At 51.2% G+C, this 19,286-nt stretch overlaps 1 protein-coding gene across 4 annotated transcripts in view; it reads left to right on the top strand.

The window, feature by feature from the left end:
- TMEM184B (transmembrane protein 184B) overlaps window positions 1-19,286 on the top strand; it is a 50,258-nt gene that overhangs the window by 12,559 nt on the left and 18,413 nt on the right. Inside the window, exons 1-3 of one of the 4 annotated variants that reach the window (XM_082636581.1) lie at window positions 12,625-12,713; window positions 13,426-13,525; window positions 14,234-14,399. In XM_082636581.1, coding sequence (XP_082492707.1) covers window positions 13,457-13,525; window positions 14,234-14,399 — 235 coding nt within the window. In that variant the 5' untranslated portion in view covers window positions 12,625-12,713; window positions 13,426-13,456. The other 3 variants (XM_082636580.1, XM_082636582.1, XM_082636583.1) reach the window with 3 other exon arrangements.

Raw genomic sequence — 19,286 nt, 5'->3', positions numbered from 1 at the left:
TTTATTTTATTTATTTTTTATACAGCAGGTTCTTATTAGTTATCCATTTTATACACATCAGTGTATACATGTCAATCCCAATCTCCCAATTCATCCCACCACCCCCACCACCCCGCCACTTCCCCCCTTGGTGTCCATACATTTGTTCTCTACATCTGTGTCTCTATTTCTGCCCTTGGAGCTGGGCTTCTTGCCAAAGGGGTCCCAGGGGTCAGGGCAGGTTCAGGGGTCTCAGTTTAGACAGCCTGCACCCAAGGGCTAGCGGGATTGTTCAGGGTTCCGCATCCAAAGGGGACCCGTTTGCTTAGGGCTGGGTGGGGTTTAGCTGGATGAAAAGGTGGTCTCATTAGAGGGACACAGAGTCTAGCTAGAGAGACCGAGCACTGGCCCATCCGTTCTCAGTTCGAGAGAAAACCGTAAGGATCAAAATTTGGCCTGGTATGTATTGAAAAAAAAAAAAAGACTTAATTACAAGGCTGAATTAAGTAAGTGTTTGCTGAAGGATTTTGGATTACTTTGTTGTTCTCTTTTATTTCTGCACCTACCCCCTGCCCCCAGCACCAAGTGAAGGACAGATACATGATTGGATGGTTTTTCTTTCCTGTTGAGAGATTCGTGGGAACTTGACCCCAGGAGAACAGGGACAGATGTGGAACCACTAGCGTGGCCTCAGCTTGTCCGTGTTGATCGAAGGGGAACTGAGAGATGGGACCCTGCCCCCTCGTGAGGGCATGTGATCCTTTTTCCAAAGGCTAACCAGGCAGCACCGCCCAGCCCTTGGCTGCTCTTTCCCTCTAATCTCCTCTGGAGAAGGGCCAGGCTGTGGGTTGCTGACCCGCTCTGATGTGGGTCAGCCTCCCCCAAAAGACAGCCACCCAGAAGTCCACAGAACAAACAGCCCCCAGAGACCGGAGGGCCTGTCATCCCCAGGCAACTGAAGTGAGAGCAGTGGCCAGTTCAGATTAACCGTGCTCAGGTCAGGTGCTGCCTAGTGAGCTCTGCGAAGGTGGAGATTCCTCCATGTATCTTAAATAAAAGAACCGAAACCCCTCCCAGGCTGTGTTCATATTCCGTATTCTGGAGACGTGCGTGCGAGCGTGTTGCCAGCCCAGTTTGGCCCGTGGGTGTGTAGCAGCTGCCCGAGCAAGCACTTCATGGGTGCAGCTCAAAAGGCTTTGGATCTGAAACTGATGAATGAAACTATGACCTCAGAAGATTTAAAAAAAGAGCCAACTACCAGAGACAGGACTGGCCCGGGTCTCAGAGACCATTGGGAGTGTGCTCTCCCGGCCTGGCTGAAGGATGCAATGATTGAAACGGGAGTGAATCAGCACAGGTAACGTCATAGGGTGCCGGGCCCTGTTCTCAGTGCTTTCCTTATAGTGACTTGTTTCTTCCCTACAGCTCCCTCGGAGCTAAGTGTGGCTGCAGCCCATCTTACCGCTGAGGAAGCTGCAGCAGCAAGAGGTTGTATAACTTGCCCGCAGACGCAGAGCGAGTAAGTGACAGAGCTGGAAGTCAAGTCCAGGTGTCTGACTCCAGAGCCCATGGCTCTTCAACAGTCCTTGGATATCTGGGCACCTGACAGGACGGCACGGGCAGCGTGAGGAGCCATTTACCAGGATTCTGTGGGCAAATGACTTTAGCCCTCCAGGCCTCTGTTTCCTCATCTGTAAACTAGGTGTATTAGTTTCCTACTGCTGCTGGTAACAAACTGCCAGAAACTTAGTGACTTAAAATGCAAATTTATTATCTTCTGGTTTTGAGGCCAGAAGTCTAAAATGTATTTCACGGGGCTAAAATGAAGGCGCTGGCAGGGCCGTGTTCCTTCTGGAGGCTCAAGGGGAGAATCTGTTTCCTTGCCTTTTCCAGCTTCTAGAGGCCACATGCATTCTTTGGCTCAGGGCCCTTCCTCCAGCTTCAGAGCCTCTCTTTCCCAGTCTTGTAAGAACCCTTGTGATAATATCTGGCCTATTCAGATAATCTGGGATAATCTCTTTATCTCAAGATCCTTTACTTAATCACACCTGCAAGGTCCCTTTGGCCATTTAAGGTAAAATATTCACAGGTTCAGGGGTTTAGGATGTGCACATCTTTGGGAGGCCATTATTCAGCCTTCTAGGCAGGAAATCCGTGGGAGACACAAAACAGCAAGGTGTCTCCCAAGCATGAAGCTAAATGGCAGAATAAAATCTGGGTGAGATGGTGAGATTCTCTGAAATACCTAAATTCCAAGGCAGGTGGCTGAGTCTAGTGATTACACAGAGCTCTGTAGCTTTTCTGGAGAAGGTGGGTGTCTTCAGAAAGGGAGTCAGCCTGAGACGTCCCTCCCAGAGAAGGACAGGGTGGGGCTTGTGTTAGGGGACGTGAGCGTTTGCATCACTCCGAGTTGTTTGCTAAGGCATGGCTTGGTTCATCAGGCCTTGCCAGGGCCTGGTTGAATTTTACTCGAGACCCCTCAGTTCTCTGTACTCCGATCCTGTACTCTCACGTGCCCTTCTGGCAGCTAATAGGAGGTGGAGAGGACATTCATAAACTGGCACTCCTCCCTTTTCTTGGGAGCTGGGTCTGCCCGACCCTGTTCCCTCGATCCCCTGAAGCCTGGCTTTCTGCACCCACAAGGTGCACTCTGTCCAACCTTGTGGCTTGGTGCTCCCCAAGGCCCTCTCCGGGGACCTTGATACCCCTGCCAGGATGTTCTGACTGCAATAAGACCTACTCCACATGGCTGTCAGGAGAGCTTTTTCAACTGTAGAGTGCCACAGGCCTGCTCTGGGTACACCCCTGGCTGAGTGTCTGTCAACATATTCCCAAAGCAGTCATTCAACAAGTACTTTTTTATCACAGTACTTGGTCCCTGCCCTCTTGGAGCCCCACTCACAGGATGTTAAGGGAACAAATCTAATCACAATTATGGTAAAGACCAGGGAAGACATGCCACGTGCAAACTGTAATAGGCCGTAGAAGGGGATAGCTAGAAAGGCAGGTGGGAATAAAGATCTGGGGGTGGGGGGAGGAGTAGGATAACATGCCATTCCTGGGACTTGGTACAAGGATGGTGGAGGGTGTCAGAGAGTTTTAGAGTTGGAAGGAGCTGCAAAGCCCAAACATTCATTCGGTTGCCCCCTTATCCAGCCAAAGCCTGTTGAGTGCTAACCATATCCAGTAGGTGCCAGGGATCAGAGCTACACATAAGACATGACCTCTGACCTCCACAAGCTTGCAGGCTGGTTGGGGAGAAGACAGGGACGAGTGACCACCCTTCAGACGTTCCTTGATCAGTGTTCCTGCCCCAGGAGACTTCTAGCCCTGTTTTGTTTTTTTTTGTTTTTTTTGCGGTACGCAGGCCTCTCACTGCTGTGGCCTCTCCCGTTGCGGAGCACAGGCTCCGGACGCGCAGGCTCAACGGCCATGGCTCACGGGCCCAGCTGCTCCGTGGCATGTGGGATCTTCCTGGACCGGGGCACGAACCCGTGTCCCCTGCATCGGCAGACGGACTCTCAACCACTGCGCCACCAGGGAAGACCCTAGCCCTGTTTGATTGGGAGCTTCCTTATTCTGGCAGAATATTGCTAGATTGTGCCAGCTGGTAAAAATGTATCTATCTTGGCAGGTTCTCACCTTCCTGTTGTTCGCACCAGGTGGACCAGGCTGTGTCCTGATGGAGCACTTAGGACAAGTTCCTTTGCCCTCATTGGTGTGGCTCTCCACAGTGGAAGATGTGTGTGAGATGGTGTGACTCAACCTCCATCCTTTGCCCTCACCCAGCCCATCCCTCCCTCCAGCCAAATGTCCAGGTCCTTGGCTGAGCCCTGGATGGTGGGGAGGGGACCAAGTGACGGAAAGCCGGCAGCATGCAGCACGTGGCTTAATGCCGGACATTCATCAGTCATCTGATTGATTCTTCTCTTCCAGGTCCCTGCTGTGTGTCTGGCACTGTGCTAGGCCTACAGAGAGATGACTTAGGTGTGGGGAGATGGGAACACCGTCAGAACAAACCTCATGGAGCGAGCACGGTGCGGCTGGGCGGGAGTGAGTGGGCCGGCCCTCGGTGAGGCCGTAACGTTGAGGATGACCTGTGAGTGAAAGTTGTCACCCGCCACGAGGGCCAGGGCAGAGGGGAGGGTGCGTTGGCACAGGGGCCAGAGCTACATGTGGAGGGACCTCGTATTGCCAGCACTTAGGGAGGGAGGCTGGGACCTAGCTGGCAGGACCCTGGGCTCTGCAGAGGAGTCAGGACTGCATCCCACCTTCAGAGCCTCACATGTTCTTAAAGGATTTCAGGTCAGGAGGTGGGATGGGGTCATGTTTGAAAATAAGTGAAAAAATAAACCACACTGGATTCCTGCTTCCTTGAGCATCAACCTCCCCGGAGCTCTGGAGGATGGTCCACGCCCAAGTCCCTTCTCCACCTTTCTGGAATCCAGAACGCTCGAAATCCCAAAGGTTCTTCCTAAGTCTGCAGCAAGCTAATTTCGTGGCAAAAATCTGACCTGAATTGATGTGAGACTAATTAGGGTCTTTAAAAATATCTCACCTTTCTCTGTGGAAGTACTGTGTGTTTGATTTCGGGGTGCCACCCAGACCCCTCTGGGGGTGTTACTGCCTAAGCACCATATACAGTACCATAATCCTTCCTAAAGTCTGAAAAGCTCTGAATTCCTAAACTCATTTGGCCCAAGGCTCCTGGTTACAGCACGATGCACCCAGGAAACAAATTCGGAGACATCCAGTCCCGGCTGGGTGGTGGCGCTGAGATTCCAGCTCAGTTTCCCCGACTCAGAGCCTAGGATTGCAAGGGAGGCGGATGAGTGAGGGCCCGGGTGTGGAGCCACCTTGCCAGTAGATGGGCCACTGGGAGAGAGAGGCAGGACTGGGCCTTGACTGGGCTTTTGGTCTGATTCAGCCTGGGACTGAGGGCGGCGGGAGGGCAGGGGCAGAGACATTGCGGAGAAAGTTAAGAGCCATGTCATAGATTGGCTTTTCCCACTGCTTACAGCACCACTCTTTAGACCTTCTTTACCCACACATCCCTATCAGTAGTAGAACTTTGGGGGCATGCACCCCCAATATATGGATAGTGATGAAGTTATTCTATACTTGTATTACGTTAGTTATACTATGTATATCATAAAACCTACACCAAAAACAGAAATCAAAGGATGAGTTAAAGATGTAATAATTTTTAAAAATTAAAAAAAAAAGTTTTGTTGGTGGTACAAAAACCTTTTGACTTCATGTACTTATTTTTGGAAACTGTCCTCTGATGCTCTGGGAAAGAGCCGTTTGTTTAGATACTTGGTTTTAATGGCCGCCGTCCCTGAAAAAGATCCCTGCCCAGGACATGTAGCTGCACACAGAGGAAATGCATCATTGGCTTTTTTTCTAAATCGGGTTACTCATTTTTCCATCCCATCCACTGTGTACGCAGAGGATTTGTTGAAATTTGGCTAGTACATTTCCATCCTCTCTGATGCCAATCAGATGTTCTTGTGAACTAAATGGAAGGTATTTTAAAGTTCTTAACACATGAGTCCAAAACCCACTCAAATGCTTTGGAAATTTTTAAACAGATTAGAAAATTCTGTTACGTAGGCTTTTAGGAGCTCAGATAGGAGCGTTTTTTGTAAGTTACAGACATACTGTTTTTGGTGATAAAATCCTACAACAGGAGAAGCATTTTCACATATACTTTTCCCGAAAGCTCTGCCCTAACTGAGGTTTCTTTCGAAGAGCAGTTCCTTTCTCATTCATTGTGATAACATGCCTTTGCTGTGAAGGGACATATTAAATATGCCTTAAGATGTTTTTGAAACATCCCTGGGAATCATATCTCTGATAACCAGTGGTCATAGGTAAAAAACGGGGAATTGGAACTTTTTTTTTTTTTTTGGTAAAAGAAAGATGTGTTGAGCTCAGTTGTTAGGTTTGACAAATCTTTCTGATTGCATTTCTACAAGATAACCAGTAAATCTCTGATCCAATTTCCTGAGTGACTGCCCATCTCTTTACAAATTTGGTGGAAAATTCTACTGTTCTATAGTCTAAAGCTCTTTATTATGGAAAATTTCTAACACAAGTAGAGCGCATAGTATTGATAGAATGCATTTCTATCCGTCAGTCACTCAGCTGCAACAGTTAGCAACATCTGGCAATCTTGTTGCATCTGTTCTCCCCCTTTTCAAAGAACAAAAGCCCAGATGTCATGTTCTTTTTTGCCCTTAAGTAGTTCATTGTACATCTCTTCTTGATAAGAACCCTTTAAAAACTTTTAAGTTTTGAAATAATTATAGGCTCACAGGAAGTGGCAAAAATAGTATGTAGAGTCCCATGTACCTTTTTTCCCCCCAATGGTGATATCTCAAATTACTGTAGGACAGTATCAAAACCAGGACATGGACATTAGTACAGTACTGTTAACTAGACAAGAGACCTTATTCAGTTTTCACTGTTCTTGTGTGTGTGTAGTTCTTTGCAGTTTTATCTCCTGTAGACCCCTGTAACCACCACCACTATCAAGATACAAAGTATCTCACTGCCTGGAGGGAACTCCCTGTGTTACCCTCTGGGTATCTGTGCGCCCACTTTCCTTGCTGCCTCCGCCAACCACTAATCTGTTCTCCATCTTTATAGATCTGTCATCTTGAGAATGTTATATAAACGGAATCGGGCAGTATGTGATCCTTTGAGACTGGCTATTTTCACTAAGTGTAGTGCCCTGAGATTTGTTTGGACTGTTGCCTGTGTCAATAGTTTGTTCCTTTTTGTTGCTGGGTAGTATTCCATGGTCTGGATATAGCAGAGTTTAACCTTTCACCTGTTGAAGGACATTTGGACTGTTTCCATGTTTTGAGGATTACAAACACAGCGGCTGTGAACATTTGTGTATATGTTTTTGGGTGAATGTATAATCATATCTCTAGGATAAATGTCTAAAAGTGATTACTGGGTTGTATGGTAGGTGCGTGTTAGTTTTACAAGAAACTGCCAAACTCTCTTCCAGAGCTGCTCAGCCATTTTATACTCCCACCAGGAATGTAAGTGAGAGCCAGTTTCTCTGCATCCTCACCAGCATTTGATGTCACTATTTCGTATTTATATGTGGGTAGTGATATCTCATTGTGGTTTTAGTTTGCATTTCCCTAATTGCTAATGTTGAACAGCTATTTATGTGTTGGCCACGATCCTTCTTGAGTGAAATGTCTGTTCATGTCTTTTGCGCATTTTCTGATTGGATTGTTTGGGGTTTTTTTTTTTTTTTTTTTTTTTTTTTACTGTTGAGCTTTGAGCATTCTTCCTATACTCTGTATTCTAGATGCTGGTCGTGTTGGATATGTGGCTGGAAGATATTTTCTTCCACTATATGGCTTGTCTTTTCATCCTCTTCACAGAGCCACAGCATGAAAGTTGTTACTTTTAGTGAAGTCCAGTCAATTTTTCCTTTTACAGGGTCATGCTTTTGGTGTCAAGTCTAAGAACACTTCGCCTAGCCCTAGGTTTCAAAGATTTTTCTCCTGTGTCTTCTAAAAGTTTTGTAGTCTTACACTTTACATTTAAATCCATGATCCATTTTGAATTAATTTTTGTATATGGTATAGGGTTTAGGTTAAGGTTCTTTTTCTTTTTTCTTTTTTGCTTCTGGATATCCAATTGTTCCAGCACTATTTATTAAAAAGATTATTCTTCCTCCATTGATAAAGACTTTTATTTTTACATACCCACCATGCACCAAACAAAATTGGCAAGAATTCCTGTGTGCTGTGTATTTCAAAGATGTCTTCTTTTAATCATTGGTTTGTTCGCATCAGGACCCAACAAGGTCTAGGAGATATTGCATTTAGTTGTAATGTCTCCTTGGCTCTTGTTCTATAACAGCCCCTCAGCCACCTTTGTTTATAAGCCACTAATTCCTGGGAGAAACCAGGTCATTTGTCCTATAGACCGTCCCATGGTCTGGCTTTGGCTGCTACTTCCTGGTGGTATCATCTGTTTTGCTACCCTCTGTATTTCCTGGATACTGGTGGTTAGTTCTAGCGACTTGTTTTGATTCCAGTTCACTTCTGGGTGAGGGTCCTTCCTAGTTGGTGCTGTGTGCTGCCTGTGCACCTCACTAGGGGGCTCCACACTTCTGGCTGCCCCTCTTTGGTGATGTTGACCTTGACTGTGGGTTTGGAGGGTGCTGCCTGTTCCATCCCTTATCAAGTTCCCCATCAGCCTCTCACTTAGTGGTTTCATCATCCACTGATGATCTGTATCTATGCCCATTATTTGTGTTAGGAGTTGCAAAATGGTCATTTTTTGGTCGCGTTCTGTCTCCATTTACTAATGGGCTTGTGTAAAGCAGAACACTCCCCCGACAATGACGTCGTTACCCTCAGATATTATAGATGAAGCAACTGAAGCTCTGAGAGATGAAGTCAAGCCAGCAGGCGGTGGAGTCTGGCAGGAGCTCGGCTTCGTGACTTCACAGCTGGAGCTTGGTTACGCTCCATAGAGACTCTGCCCCAAAGTCCCTGCCGCTTCAAAGCCTACCCCACCCCTCTCCCCAGCCTTGGCCAAGGCAGTTGGTGCTTCCTCGGGGTTCCCTGGGTGCTTGGCACTCACCCTTGTGCAGTGCGGTGGGGTAAGGCCTCTGGGTACCCCTGTTGCATCGAGCAGGCATGAAGAGGAGCTGTGAGTCCTTGAGGCCGAGGCCGGGTCTTCCATGCCCAGCACAGCATCCAGAGGCCTCCGGACGTGTTTGTTGGAAAGGTGACTCCAGCATCTCCCCTCAGGCTCTCTGACTGACCCGGGCAGAAGTTTAACGTTCAGTCGATTAAGAAAATACAGGGGACCTGCCAGAGCATCTGGGGTTCTGAACTGCATCCGTGTATCCCCCTCTCTGGCATGTGTGTGCTGCATTGAAGAAAGGCAGCCGGGGGGTGGGGGGGGGCCTTTTCCTTGGGGAGCAAACTCCCACTTCTCCCAGGTCCGGGGCTCCACCGAACCAGTGTCCTGCTCACCTGGGGGACCCGGGCAGGCAGAAGTCCTTTCCAGGTAGGTGCCCGTCCCGAGTGTGAAAGGATGGGACCCCAGTGTACATCCTCTGCCACCAGCACCCACACTCTGAAGTTTGCGGGGTCTAGTGCCGTGAGCTGCCTGGGGTCCTGGGAACAGGGTGAGCTCCGGGAGACAGCCTTCCAGGAGCTGCCTTCACCTGCCTCTCTGGGTGTCGGGGACCCTGCATCTGTAAGTCAGAACATTGCCTGAAGTATTTTGGGGGGTTATTATGAAAACCCTCAAGTCATTTGGTGCTACCCCAGGAAGCTGTAAAACCCAGTTTCACATCATTTTTCTCATCTCTAAGATGATAGTGTTACTTACTTCAGAATTGCTGTGAGAGAACGCATGAGATCCTGTTGGGGAGAATGGTTTGCAAACAGCGAGGGCCACCCGAGAGTGAAGTAAATGGTTTGTATATCACGGGGCCCCCAGCACGAAACGTGGCCAGCGTGGGTCGGGCCGCCGGAGTGCTCCCCCAGGTTGTGGCTTCCCCTCCTGGGAAGTACCTCCCTCTCCTTCCTGCAAGAAGAAGTCAGGGCCCTGGTGAAACGGCCGTGAGCCCTGTCCTGGAAGGGGGCTCTGGAGCCCGAGGGCAGCTTATCCACGGCCCAGGTTGGTAGACAGTAGGCACTTAAAACGTGTTATAGGACCTGGGTTTAAGTCCAGCGTCTAATCTGGGGGCAAGTCACCTGCCCTCTCTTGAGTGGACTTCTTGGGAACCAGATGACCTACATAAGGAGGGCACTTGAGTGTGAGGAAGCAGAGTCCCAGCAAGAAACGGGGCGGAGCCTTCATGAGCTCCCACAGCTGCATAGATGCCCTGGAGGGTTACCTGTGGTGCGGGTTAGGGTGGGGTCAGAGCTCAGCGGTCTCCCCTCTGGGGAGTCTGTACTGGGCCTTCTCAACGCTGCCATTAGTAGAGGACAAAGCAGCCTTTGACCCACCCGGCTCCTGCTCAGAAGGAGAAGACTGGGGAGTATTTGTACTTCCTGAAGCCCCCCCTCCCATTTCCTTGTATTTGTTCATTTAATTTGGGATGACAGACAAAGATGATGATTTACAACCCAAATCTTCTTTTTCTGGAAATATTTCTGGCACTGGTTTTCAGTTTTGCAACCATACTTACAGGAGCTATTCTTAGACTTGTCACTGTGTCTCTTTTTCAAAGCACCACCAGTCTTTATATAGACACCTTCTCCAGTTTTGAGTTTCCTTATATAGATGACGTCTCCAGTTTTGAGTTTTTAATCTAGATTCTTCTCTTGGTTGGTGTGTTAGAGATCTTTTATTTTTATAGGAAAATAGCAATATAGAGGGCTCTCCTGGGGTAATAACTTACAGCTAAGAGCAGACATGGCTCAGATGGGGGCAGAAGGGTGGGGAGATGGTGGGCAAAGAACCTCTTCTTCATTGCGGTGTCATGGTGCACCCCAGGAAGGCCCAGGGAAACCTCCCGTTGGTGTGAGAATGTTTTGGCTGAGAATATCAGCTCAGACAGGGAAGGCACTGGGAGAGGTCATCTGGGCTGACCTCGGGGTTCAGGCTGAGATGGTTGGGTTTGGGGGTTTGGCCATTTTCTGGGTCAGGCAGTGGGGACCCTCTGGGCCCAGTGAGCCCGTGCAGGCACACGGCTGGTTGGGGTGGAGCTGAGACTTGAGCCCCGGCCAGGGCTCTTTCTACTCTCACCTTTGCATCTGTTTGCATCAGTGGTTGGTTGGTCCCCTGGTCCATTGCAGGTTGGTCTTCCAGGGCCTCTGTTGCCAGGAGACTCCGTGACCCCAGGACGGCATGCCCAACTTGTCAACAGGTGGCAGCACCGAAAGGCGCTTCCATCAGGGCCGTGGGCCTCGGAAGCCCGCGGAGGCAGGAGTGGCCAGCCCTCCCGAGAGCAGTTCCAGGTGGTTCTGACAGAACGGCTTTGCTCCTTGAGAGCGGTTCCAGCCCCCGGCCGGCATTGGTCCCTGTTTGTAAACTTGCCAGGAGATCCCTAACAACAGCTCTTCTCATAACATCTGGGTTACCATCCAGCGTGAAACCATTCATTTGTTGCCACCAGGGAGTGCGGGGCTGACATGACAGCCCACCTGGGGTAACTGCCTGGGACCCTGGAGTGCCATCCTGTGTCCTGCCCACGCCCATCTCTCCCACCCAGGATCTTCCTTTATGCCAGCTTCCTCAACTCTGGTCTTTGCTTCTCTCTGAAGTACCTCAAATTCCTTTTGAAATAAGTTGTGAAAATCAATAGATAATAAAATAAACGTTACAAATGGCCTTGGTTCTAAGCTCGGTGCTGGGGATTTAAAGATGGAAAAGTGGTCTTGCCTCAAAGAGTAGGCAGTCTTGGGAGGATAAACGCGAGCAAATGACAGAACTGTGTGTTATGTAGAACAACAGAGGCAGGTGAAATGCATGGAAGTACCTGACTGGGGAAAGTGAATGGGACAGGCTTTTAGGAAGAGTGGTACATGAGCTAAATTAAAAGGTGAGCAGTTTGTTGGTGGGGAAGGGCCGCAAAGTCTCCAGAACGGCACAGCTGGATGGTGAGGAATGGATGTTAGCCATTAGGGAAACGGGGGAGAAATGGCAAAGAAAAGACACCCATAGAGGGGATGCCTCAGTGCTAAAGAGATCTTGCTAGACCCGGAGGTGTAAAGATAGGCAGAGCCAGCAGGTAATTACTGAACACCTGCTGTGTGCCCACACTGTTCCAAGTGCCAGAGATCCAGTCGTGAGCAGAACGGGACCCCTGCCCTCAGGGAGCTTGTGTCTGGTGCAGGAGGCAGTTAATGAACATGTGAGTAATGTACAGTTTGTCAGATGGAGTCGGATGGTAATGAGTGCTCTGGAGAGAAATCAAGCAAAGCAAAGTGGTCAGGAGCGCCTGGGGTGAGGGAGGGCTTGCCACATTTGAGCAGGTGGTCAGGGCAGAGGCCTAAAGGAAGTGCGGGAGCGAGTTGTGTGGCTGGGCAGAGACAGCCAGTGCAAAGACCCTGTGGCAGGAGCAGGCTTGGCGTGTCCAAGAAACAGCAGGAGGCCAGTGTGGCTGGAGGGAAGGATCGAGATGGGAATTGTGATGAGATCAGAGAGCATGGAGGGCCCGTGTGCTCTGTTAGGACAGCAGCTTATACTCTGACGGAGATGGGAGCTGTTGGAGGGTTTTGAGCAGAGGAGGGACCCAATCTGGCTAACATCTTAGAAGGTTCACACGGCTGCCGTGTGGGGATGCTGCGGGCAAGGGCAGAAGCAGAGAGATTGGTCAGGAGCCTGTTCCATTAATCCAGGGGAGACATGCTGGGGGCTGGAGTGAGACGTGGTCAGGGTCTGGGCTCATTTTGAAGGTGGAAGTAGAGACCTGGAAGGTTCTTTGCAACACCGCCACTGACGCTGGAAGGAGGCTAACATTGCGGTTCCCTCTCTCTAGGCCAGCTCATCGCTTACCCCGAGGGTTTCTCTCAGGAAGCCCCCTGCTGCCGGGCACCATGACTGTGAGGGGGGCCGCACTGGCCCCAGATCCAGCGTCGCCCACAACAGCAGCAGCCTCGCCCAGTGTCTCCGTGATGCCCGAAGGCAGCCCCACGGCCATGGAGCAGCCCGTGTTCCTGATGACAACTGCCGCTCAGGCCATCTCTGGCTTCTTCGTTTGGACAGCCCTGCTCATCACCTGCCACCAGGTACCCAGACCGGGCAGGAGCCCCTGAGCCAGTGAGCCCCAGCCCTCTAGGGAGGTCCTGAAAGGTTTGTTGTCCAGCAAAGTATTAGTTAGGCCAGGCCAGGCTACACTGCAGTAAAAAATAAGCCTGAAATCTCAGGGGCTTCACCCCGGGGGAGTCAGGTTCTTGCTCAGTCAGCCCAGTGCAGGTCAGTTTCCATTCTGTGGCTCCAGCATCTTACAGCTTTTAAGACATCATCCGTCTGACAACTGTGGGGAGGGATGTGTGCAAAAAGCACTCTGGGTGTTTAACCTTCTCAACCAGAAATGGCCCACTTCCATGGGCCAGAACTGGTCATGTCTGTAGCCTAAACTGTAGGGGAGCCTGGGAACTGTGCAGGAGCACAGGATGGCAGTGACCCCTTTGCAGATGAGAAAATTGAGACCGAGAGAGGGAGGAGGGAGGGGAACTAGCCTAGTCACGTACGAGTTGGTGGCAGAGCTGGGATAGAAGTCAAGTCTCCCGTCCCCCTGTGCTCACTGTCCCCGGGGAGGCTGCCATGGGCTGGGATGTGCCTTGGCTGCCCCAGGAAGAAGGTTTGAAGGTTGCCAAGTGAAGAGGGGAGGCTGAGCCTGTTTGGGTCCCAGTGTTCCCCATCCCTTCTAGAACTCGACTGCTTCCAAGGCGGTTGGCTCACAGCAGATGGGGAATACTTTGTTCTCTTCCTCCCAAGCCCAGGGCTCGGCTGGGCCAAGCATGAAGTCATGGGAGCGGAGACGAGAGACTCTGGCTGCTGGGACTGTGCATCGTGGTTAGAGCAGTTCTTGGCATTTGTATGCAGCTTTTATTTTTTCTTCTGCTTTCTAAAAACCGCAATGCATTCTCCCAACTTCCCAGCAAGGCAGGCAGCACTGCACCTGTTCAACAGATGGGAAAATGAGACAGGCCATTACTGTAGCCATTCAGCCAGGAAGTGCTCCCACCTTCTGTGAAAGTGAGGGTCCCATTCCTCCCGCCCTCTACACCATAAGTTAGTTAAGGGACGGGGTGGGGTGGGCGACCACCTGGACACCTGTGTTTTAGCTCCATGCCCCAGGGGCCAGGTGTTTAGAAAGGCCAGGTGGCGGAGGGACACGCACACGCATGTTAATAGCCTCCTCTGCACCAGGCATGCAGTTCCCAAACCTGGCCGTGCACACGGGTCCCCAGGGAGCTCGTCACAGCTGTGGATGCCGGCACATCCCTGGCTGATGTGCATGGTCTTGGGCGTGGCCTCGTGGCCGGTGTCTGCGTGGCGGCCCCGGCGCCACCACGCGCAGCCTGCAAGCTTCACGCACCCTGTGGTTGATGCTCCCACAGCCTCACGGCGGAAGTTTTGTGTCATCACACTTTACAGAGGAGGACGCCAAGGCTCAGGGTTGAGTAACTTGGTCCAGCGCTAGTGCGGACGGAGCTAGACACGGGCTGGTCTTCTCCTTCCGTGGAGCAGGCGGGCCAAGGCGGGCCGTGGGCTCTGACTGACCCGGCCCCTCTGCCCCCAGATCTACATGCACCTGCGCTGCTACAGCTGCCCCAACGAGCAGCGCTACATCGTCCGCGTCCTCTTCATCGTGCCCATCTACGCCTTCGACTCCTGGCTCAGCCTCCTCTTCTTCACCAACGACCAGTACTACGTGTACTTCGGCACCGTGCGCGACTGCTACGAGGGTGAGGACAACGCGAGCGGCACCGGGAGGGCCAGGGGAGGGGGGTGCAGAGCTGCGCCGGGGGCTGTGCACCCATCTTGTCTGGGAGCCAGAAGCCCCTCCTCCCAGCTTCCTCCCTGAGGGGCCAGCCGTCACTTCTTGACCCCCTTCACGGTTTCCATCCAGGTACCAGCACACATGGAGCCAGAGTCTCACCTGCTGAGGTGCTTTGTGATGTGGCCCCCAAACACCTCCACAGATACCTGGGGGCAGGGACCCTCCACCTGTGTCTCATTTCTCAGTGCCGGCATCTCTGATGGGGGGGTGGGCAGCAAATAAGTGGTCCATTTGTAGGTAGAAACCCCAGGTACAGACGGGTAAGGGGCTTATCCAGGGGTCCGTGGTAAGGTGGTAGCAGGACTGGACCTCCCTCCCCGCGTGTCTTAATTCTGAGGGCTTTGTCCCCGGAGGAGCCTGTGCTCCTGGGACAGGTGACTCGCTGCCTTTCAGGGGGCAGTTCTCATGTGTGGTGTGAAAGCATCACCCGCTCCTATACCAAGTTGCAAGCACCGGCCAGGCCCTGTGCTGGGCCCTGGGCAAGCCCGCCCTAAACCCGCCTGCTCTCCGGGCGTCTGTGCCACCTAAACTGTCAGCACGAGGAGACAGGGACGCTCTCTCCCAGTGGCCCTGGCCGGGGGTGAGCAGGGAGCAGCATCTTAGAAATTGAGTCAGGTCTGCCATGTCGTACCGTGGATGAGCATTCATTCTGGGCAGAGAGGAGTCCCGGCGTGCTGGGCTGGGAGGTGCTGGAAGCTGTGCAGGGGGCTGGCCACGGCCAGAGGAGAGACCAGCAGCTGGAGGGCATTGCCCTGGGAGCAGGGACGGGGACATACAAAGCCTTGTGGGACATAGAGGGAAACTTAAATTTTCTTTTTACTGGTGATACACAAAAATACGATGTGATTGGAAACTGCAGTTTAGAAAATCTCCAGATGGTGGGTGGGTGAAGGAGGGGGTGGCCAGAGGCCCCAAGACAAGTCACAGGCCAGCAGGGATGGGAAGGAGGGCCCTTGAATTCAAGATCCCTGCTCTGATGCCCACTCTCCTCTCGTGGTCCTGCGTTGTCCTGTTTCTCCCCGTACCTGCACTGCTGGTTTCGGGTAGAGTGACCAGACCTGGTATTCCTTATGCCGAGGCCCAGCAGCTCTGGCCACGACTGGTTATTTGCTTCCCAGACCCCAGAGGGCTTTGCCCCGGCCCTGGGCTCAGTGGATATTGGGGTGCAGCATGCTCATCCCCAAAGAAGCTAGAGTCTCTCTTCTTGTCCCACTTTGAACCTGTGCACCCCTGAGGACTCGCAGGGCACAGGAAGTGCCTTTGGACTTGGCGAGGGAATGCAGGCACCTAACAGGCACAGACTGTGCCCCACCAGCCCCTGCGGTCACATTGACCCCTTTTCCCGCCCACCTGGCACATCCGTTTCCCCAGTGGCTGCAGAGCCTCCTCCATCTTGCCTCCAGCATCTCCTCAGAAAGGCCTCCCCATCACTCCCGCTCCCAGCCCCCTGTCCGTGTCCTCTCGGCCTCACCGCGGTTTGCAGTTAAGCTCAGACAGCCTGCAAGCCCGGTTTACTCCGTCTCCCTCGTGGGCTGTCAGCTGCATGAGAGCAGGAATGGGCGGAGAACCTGTGCGACACAGCCAGGCACGTGATGGGTGCTCACTCCTTCTGCATATTTCGAATGAATAAGGGACTTTATTGAACACCTGCTGCATGCCTTGCGTTCGCCCACATGGGGCCTCATTGAATCCCCAGGTCAGGGCATAAATGGGGCTCTAGCGCCTGGTGTTCCTGGAAGCAGTGGAGTCCCCAGGGAGACCTTTGGGCACCTGGGGAGCTGTAAAGGCTGGGGATGGGGAAGGTGGGGCTGAGAACCCTTTTCCGTCCAGCTGCCAGCCTTGCACAGTGCCCAGGAGCAGCCAATGCCGACTGGTTTCTTCAGAAGCAAAAAGCTGATCCCTGCTGGGGGCAGAGGTGGGGACTGTCTCCTATGTGATGGGGGGCAAGTATAGGCTCCTTTCTCTCCTGGGCCCTGAAGTCTGGGGCGCATGGCAGAAGGGGGGGCACCGCCGGGGCCTCCGCACCATCCTCCAGGCCTCAGAGGCAGCAGCAGATGGTTGGTAGCTCCCCCCACCCCAGAAACCCTTTTGTTCAGGCCCTGCGTGTCCCAACTTTCCTCCCAGCCACGTAAAGGTCCTCCCGGGAAGCCTGCTGCCCTGCGAAGCACATCGCCTAGCAACGCTATTATCCGCTTGGCCTCTCCGAGGGAGTTTGCAAACAAACAGCACAGCAGCTGCTGTGAAGTTCAGGCTGCCCCCGAGTTCACCAGCTTGCAGTGTCTGAGTCAGTGGGCTTGGCCCTGGCCTGGCCAGTTCGAGCACCTCTGCTGTGTCTCGGACCCTCCCCCTTTGTGGTCTTATCTGCAGCTGCCAGCAGCTGCCAGCAAGAGCTTCCCCTGTAGAGTTGGTGATGGGGTGTGTCCCTTACAATTCAAAAAGAACCGCCCCCCCCCCCCCGTTCATTCCTCCTCCCACCCTTCCTCCTCAGTGTCCCAACACCCGGGTGGGATAGGAATCGACTGGGCTGGAGGCCTGGAGCCAGCCCATCCCGCAGGCCACGTCAGAGCCAGACTCTCTGCCGGGCATCACAGAGACATTTGCTTTTCTTTTTAACAAAATTAAAACAACTAAAATTTTACTTTTATTAAGGTAATACATGCACATGTTTGAAACACAGAACTGCCCCAACTCCTCACTCTCAAAGTCATCCTACTTCAAACTCTTTAAACTGGTTTCTTTTTCTAGAATAACCTAAAGATATGTTTATACTGTTGTTTCTTGATTTTTCAATTTTATGTAGCGTTACATAGTGACTTCCTGCTGTGGAAGGTCTTGATTTAGGTATGTTACCTCCAACCCCCCCCCCCCCACACACACACACACACACACACACGTTTTCTTTCCTTCATCTTTTTAATGTGACCATATCATGATTTTTCTTAGTCTGTGTTCAGTGTGTACATCATTACATGTCTGTAAATGTTGTTCAAAGCTGAGCCTTACAGTGTCCCAAGATGACATTTCCTTGTTTGACTTCATTTTTCCTCTGGTTACTACCTGTCTTGCTTTTTGGTTTGCTCTGTTTTTTGTGTCTCTATCATTACTTTATTCCGCAAATGCTTCAGTCGAGTGAAAAAAGAAGACCTCCTGTCAGTGACGCCAGACACATCAGCTCATCTCCTAGCTCTAGGGTTTCCAGGTGGTGATCCTCCTGGAGCCCTGCCCTTCTTGCTCTGGTCTGGACTGGTTGCCCTTGAGGCCTCTTACTGCTCAGCTGTTGTCCCGGGTCTTTCCTTCACCGTCATCCCGGGAATCCTGTCGCCTCTCCTGTCCTGAATCACCTGCTCCCTGGATGCCATCTTTTCTACGTTTGACGTTTGCTCTCTTTTTAGTTCGCGCACATCTTCTAGGAGCTTCCTGAGAAAAAAAGTTGCATGGGGGTTTTGTTTTTTGAAATCTGAAAATTATCTGCAAATATCTTTATTATATTGTTGATTCGATTGGTGTTCGATTGGGACTATGATTCTAAATTGGAAATCATTTTCCCTCTGAATTTTGAAGGCATGTTTTTCACATTCTCTTAGCTTCCAGTTCCAGTGTTGTTTTTGGAAAGTCTGCTGGATTCTGATCCTTAATGATTGTGACCTTTTTTTTTTCCCCCCCCTGGCTTTTAGGATCTTGTCTTTACCCCCATTGTTCTGAAACCTCACAAGAGGTGGGATGTCCATTGTGCCGGGCACCCGATGGGCCCTTTCAGTTCAGTGTGGAAACAACTCCTGTCCTGTGGTTCTGGGAAATTTTCCTGAATGTTTTTTTGATAATTTCTTCCCCTCCACTTTGCCCTTTCTGCAATTCCTGTTAAGTAGAATGTTGCACTTCTGGATTGAGCCTCAAATTTCCTTTACTTTCCTGGGATTTTCCACCTCTTTTTTGTTCTGCTTTTCAGGAGGTGTTTTTTGTTTGTTTGTTTGGTTTTTGTTTTGTTTTTTAATCTTTACCTTTGAGCTTTTTTTTGGCTGCATTGGGTCTTCGTTGCTCCTCACAGGCTTTCTCTAGTTGTGGCGAGCAGGGGGTGCTCTTCGTTGCTATGTGCGGGCTTCTCATTGCAGTGGCTTCTCTTGTTGCGGAGCACGGGTTCTAGGCATGTGGGCTTCAGTAGTTGTGGCACACGGGCTCAGTAGTTGTGGCTCGCGGGCTCTAGAGTGCAGACTCAGTAGTTGTGGTGCACGGGCTTAGTTGCTCCACGGCATGTGGGGTCTTCCCAGACCAGGGATCGAACCCATGTCCTCTGCATTGGCAGGCGGATTCTTAACCACTGTGCCACCAGGGAGGTCCCTCTGTTGAGGTTTTATTTCCTTTATCATGTTGTAAAATGTCAGGAGCTCGTCCCTGCTCTCTTTTTCCTAGCCTTGTTCTTGGTATTGGTTCTTCTTTCTCTGGGGATGCTAATTACAGTTTTCTTCTGTTCCCTGCATTATCTCTGTCTCCTGAGTTCCTTCCATCTGTTTGTTTGCTTTGCTCTTTGACCTTTGGGTAAGAAGCTTTCCTCAAATGTCTCATGTCCTTGGCTATTTTTTATATTTAAGAATGGGGCTTAAAACTGCTGGGCCTCCTCCCAGTTGGGTGATAGGACACAGGGCGTTTCCTCTTCCATTTTCATGTGGTGGTGGGGCAGACACCAAATGAAGGCTTTGATTCTGAACCTGTTTTCCCAGAGAATAATGTTCTCATCTCCTGCCTGGGAGGAAGGAGCTGAGGGGCTGAGCTATGGGTGCAGCCGGGGAAAAGCCTT

Source organism: Mesoplodon mirus, assembly GCF_964341445.2.
Source record: "Mesoplodon mirus genome assembly, chromosome: 11".
Classification (NCBI taxonomy): domain Eukaryota; kingdom Metazoa; phylum Chordata; class Mammalia; order Artiodactyla; family Ziphiidae; genus Mesoplodon; species Mesoplodon mirus.
This window is presented reverse-complemented; position numbering and strand designations above follow the sequence as displayed.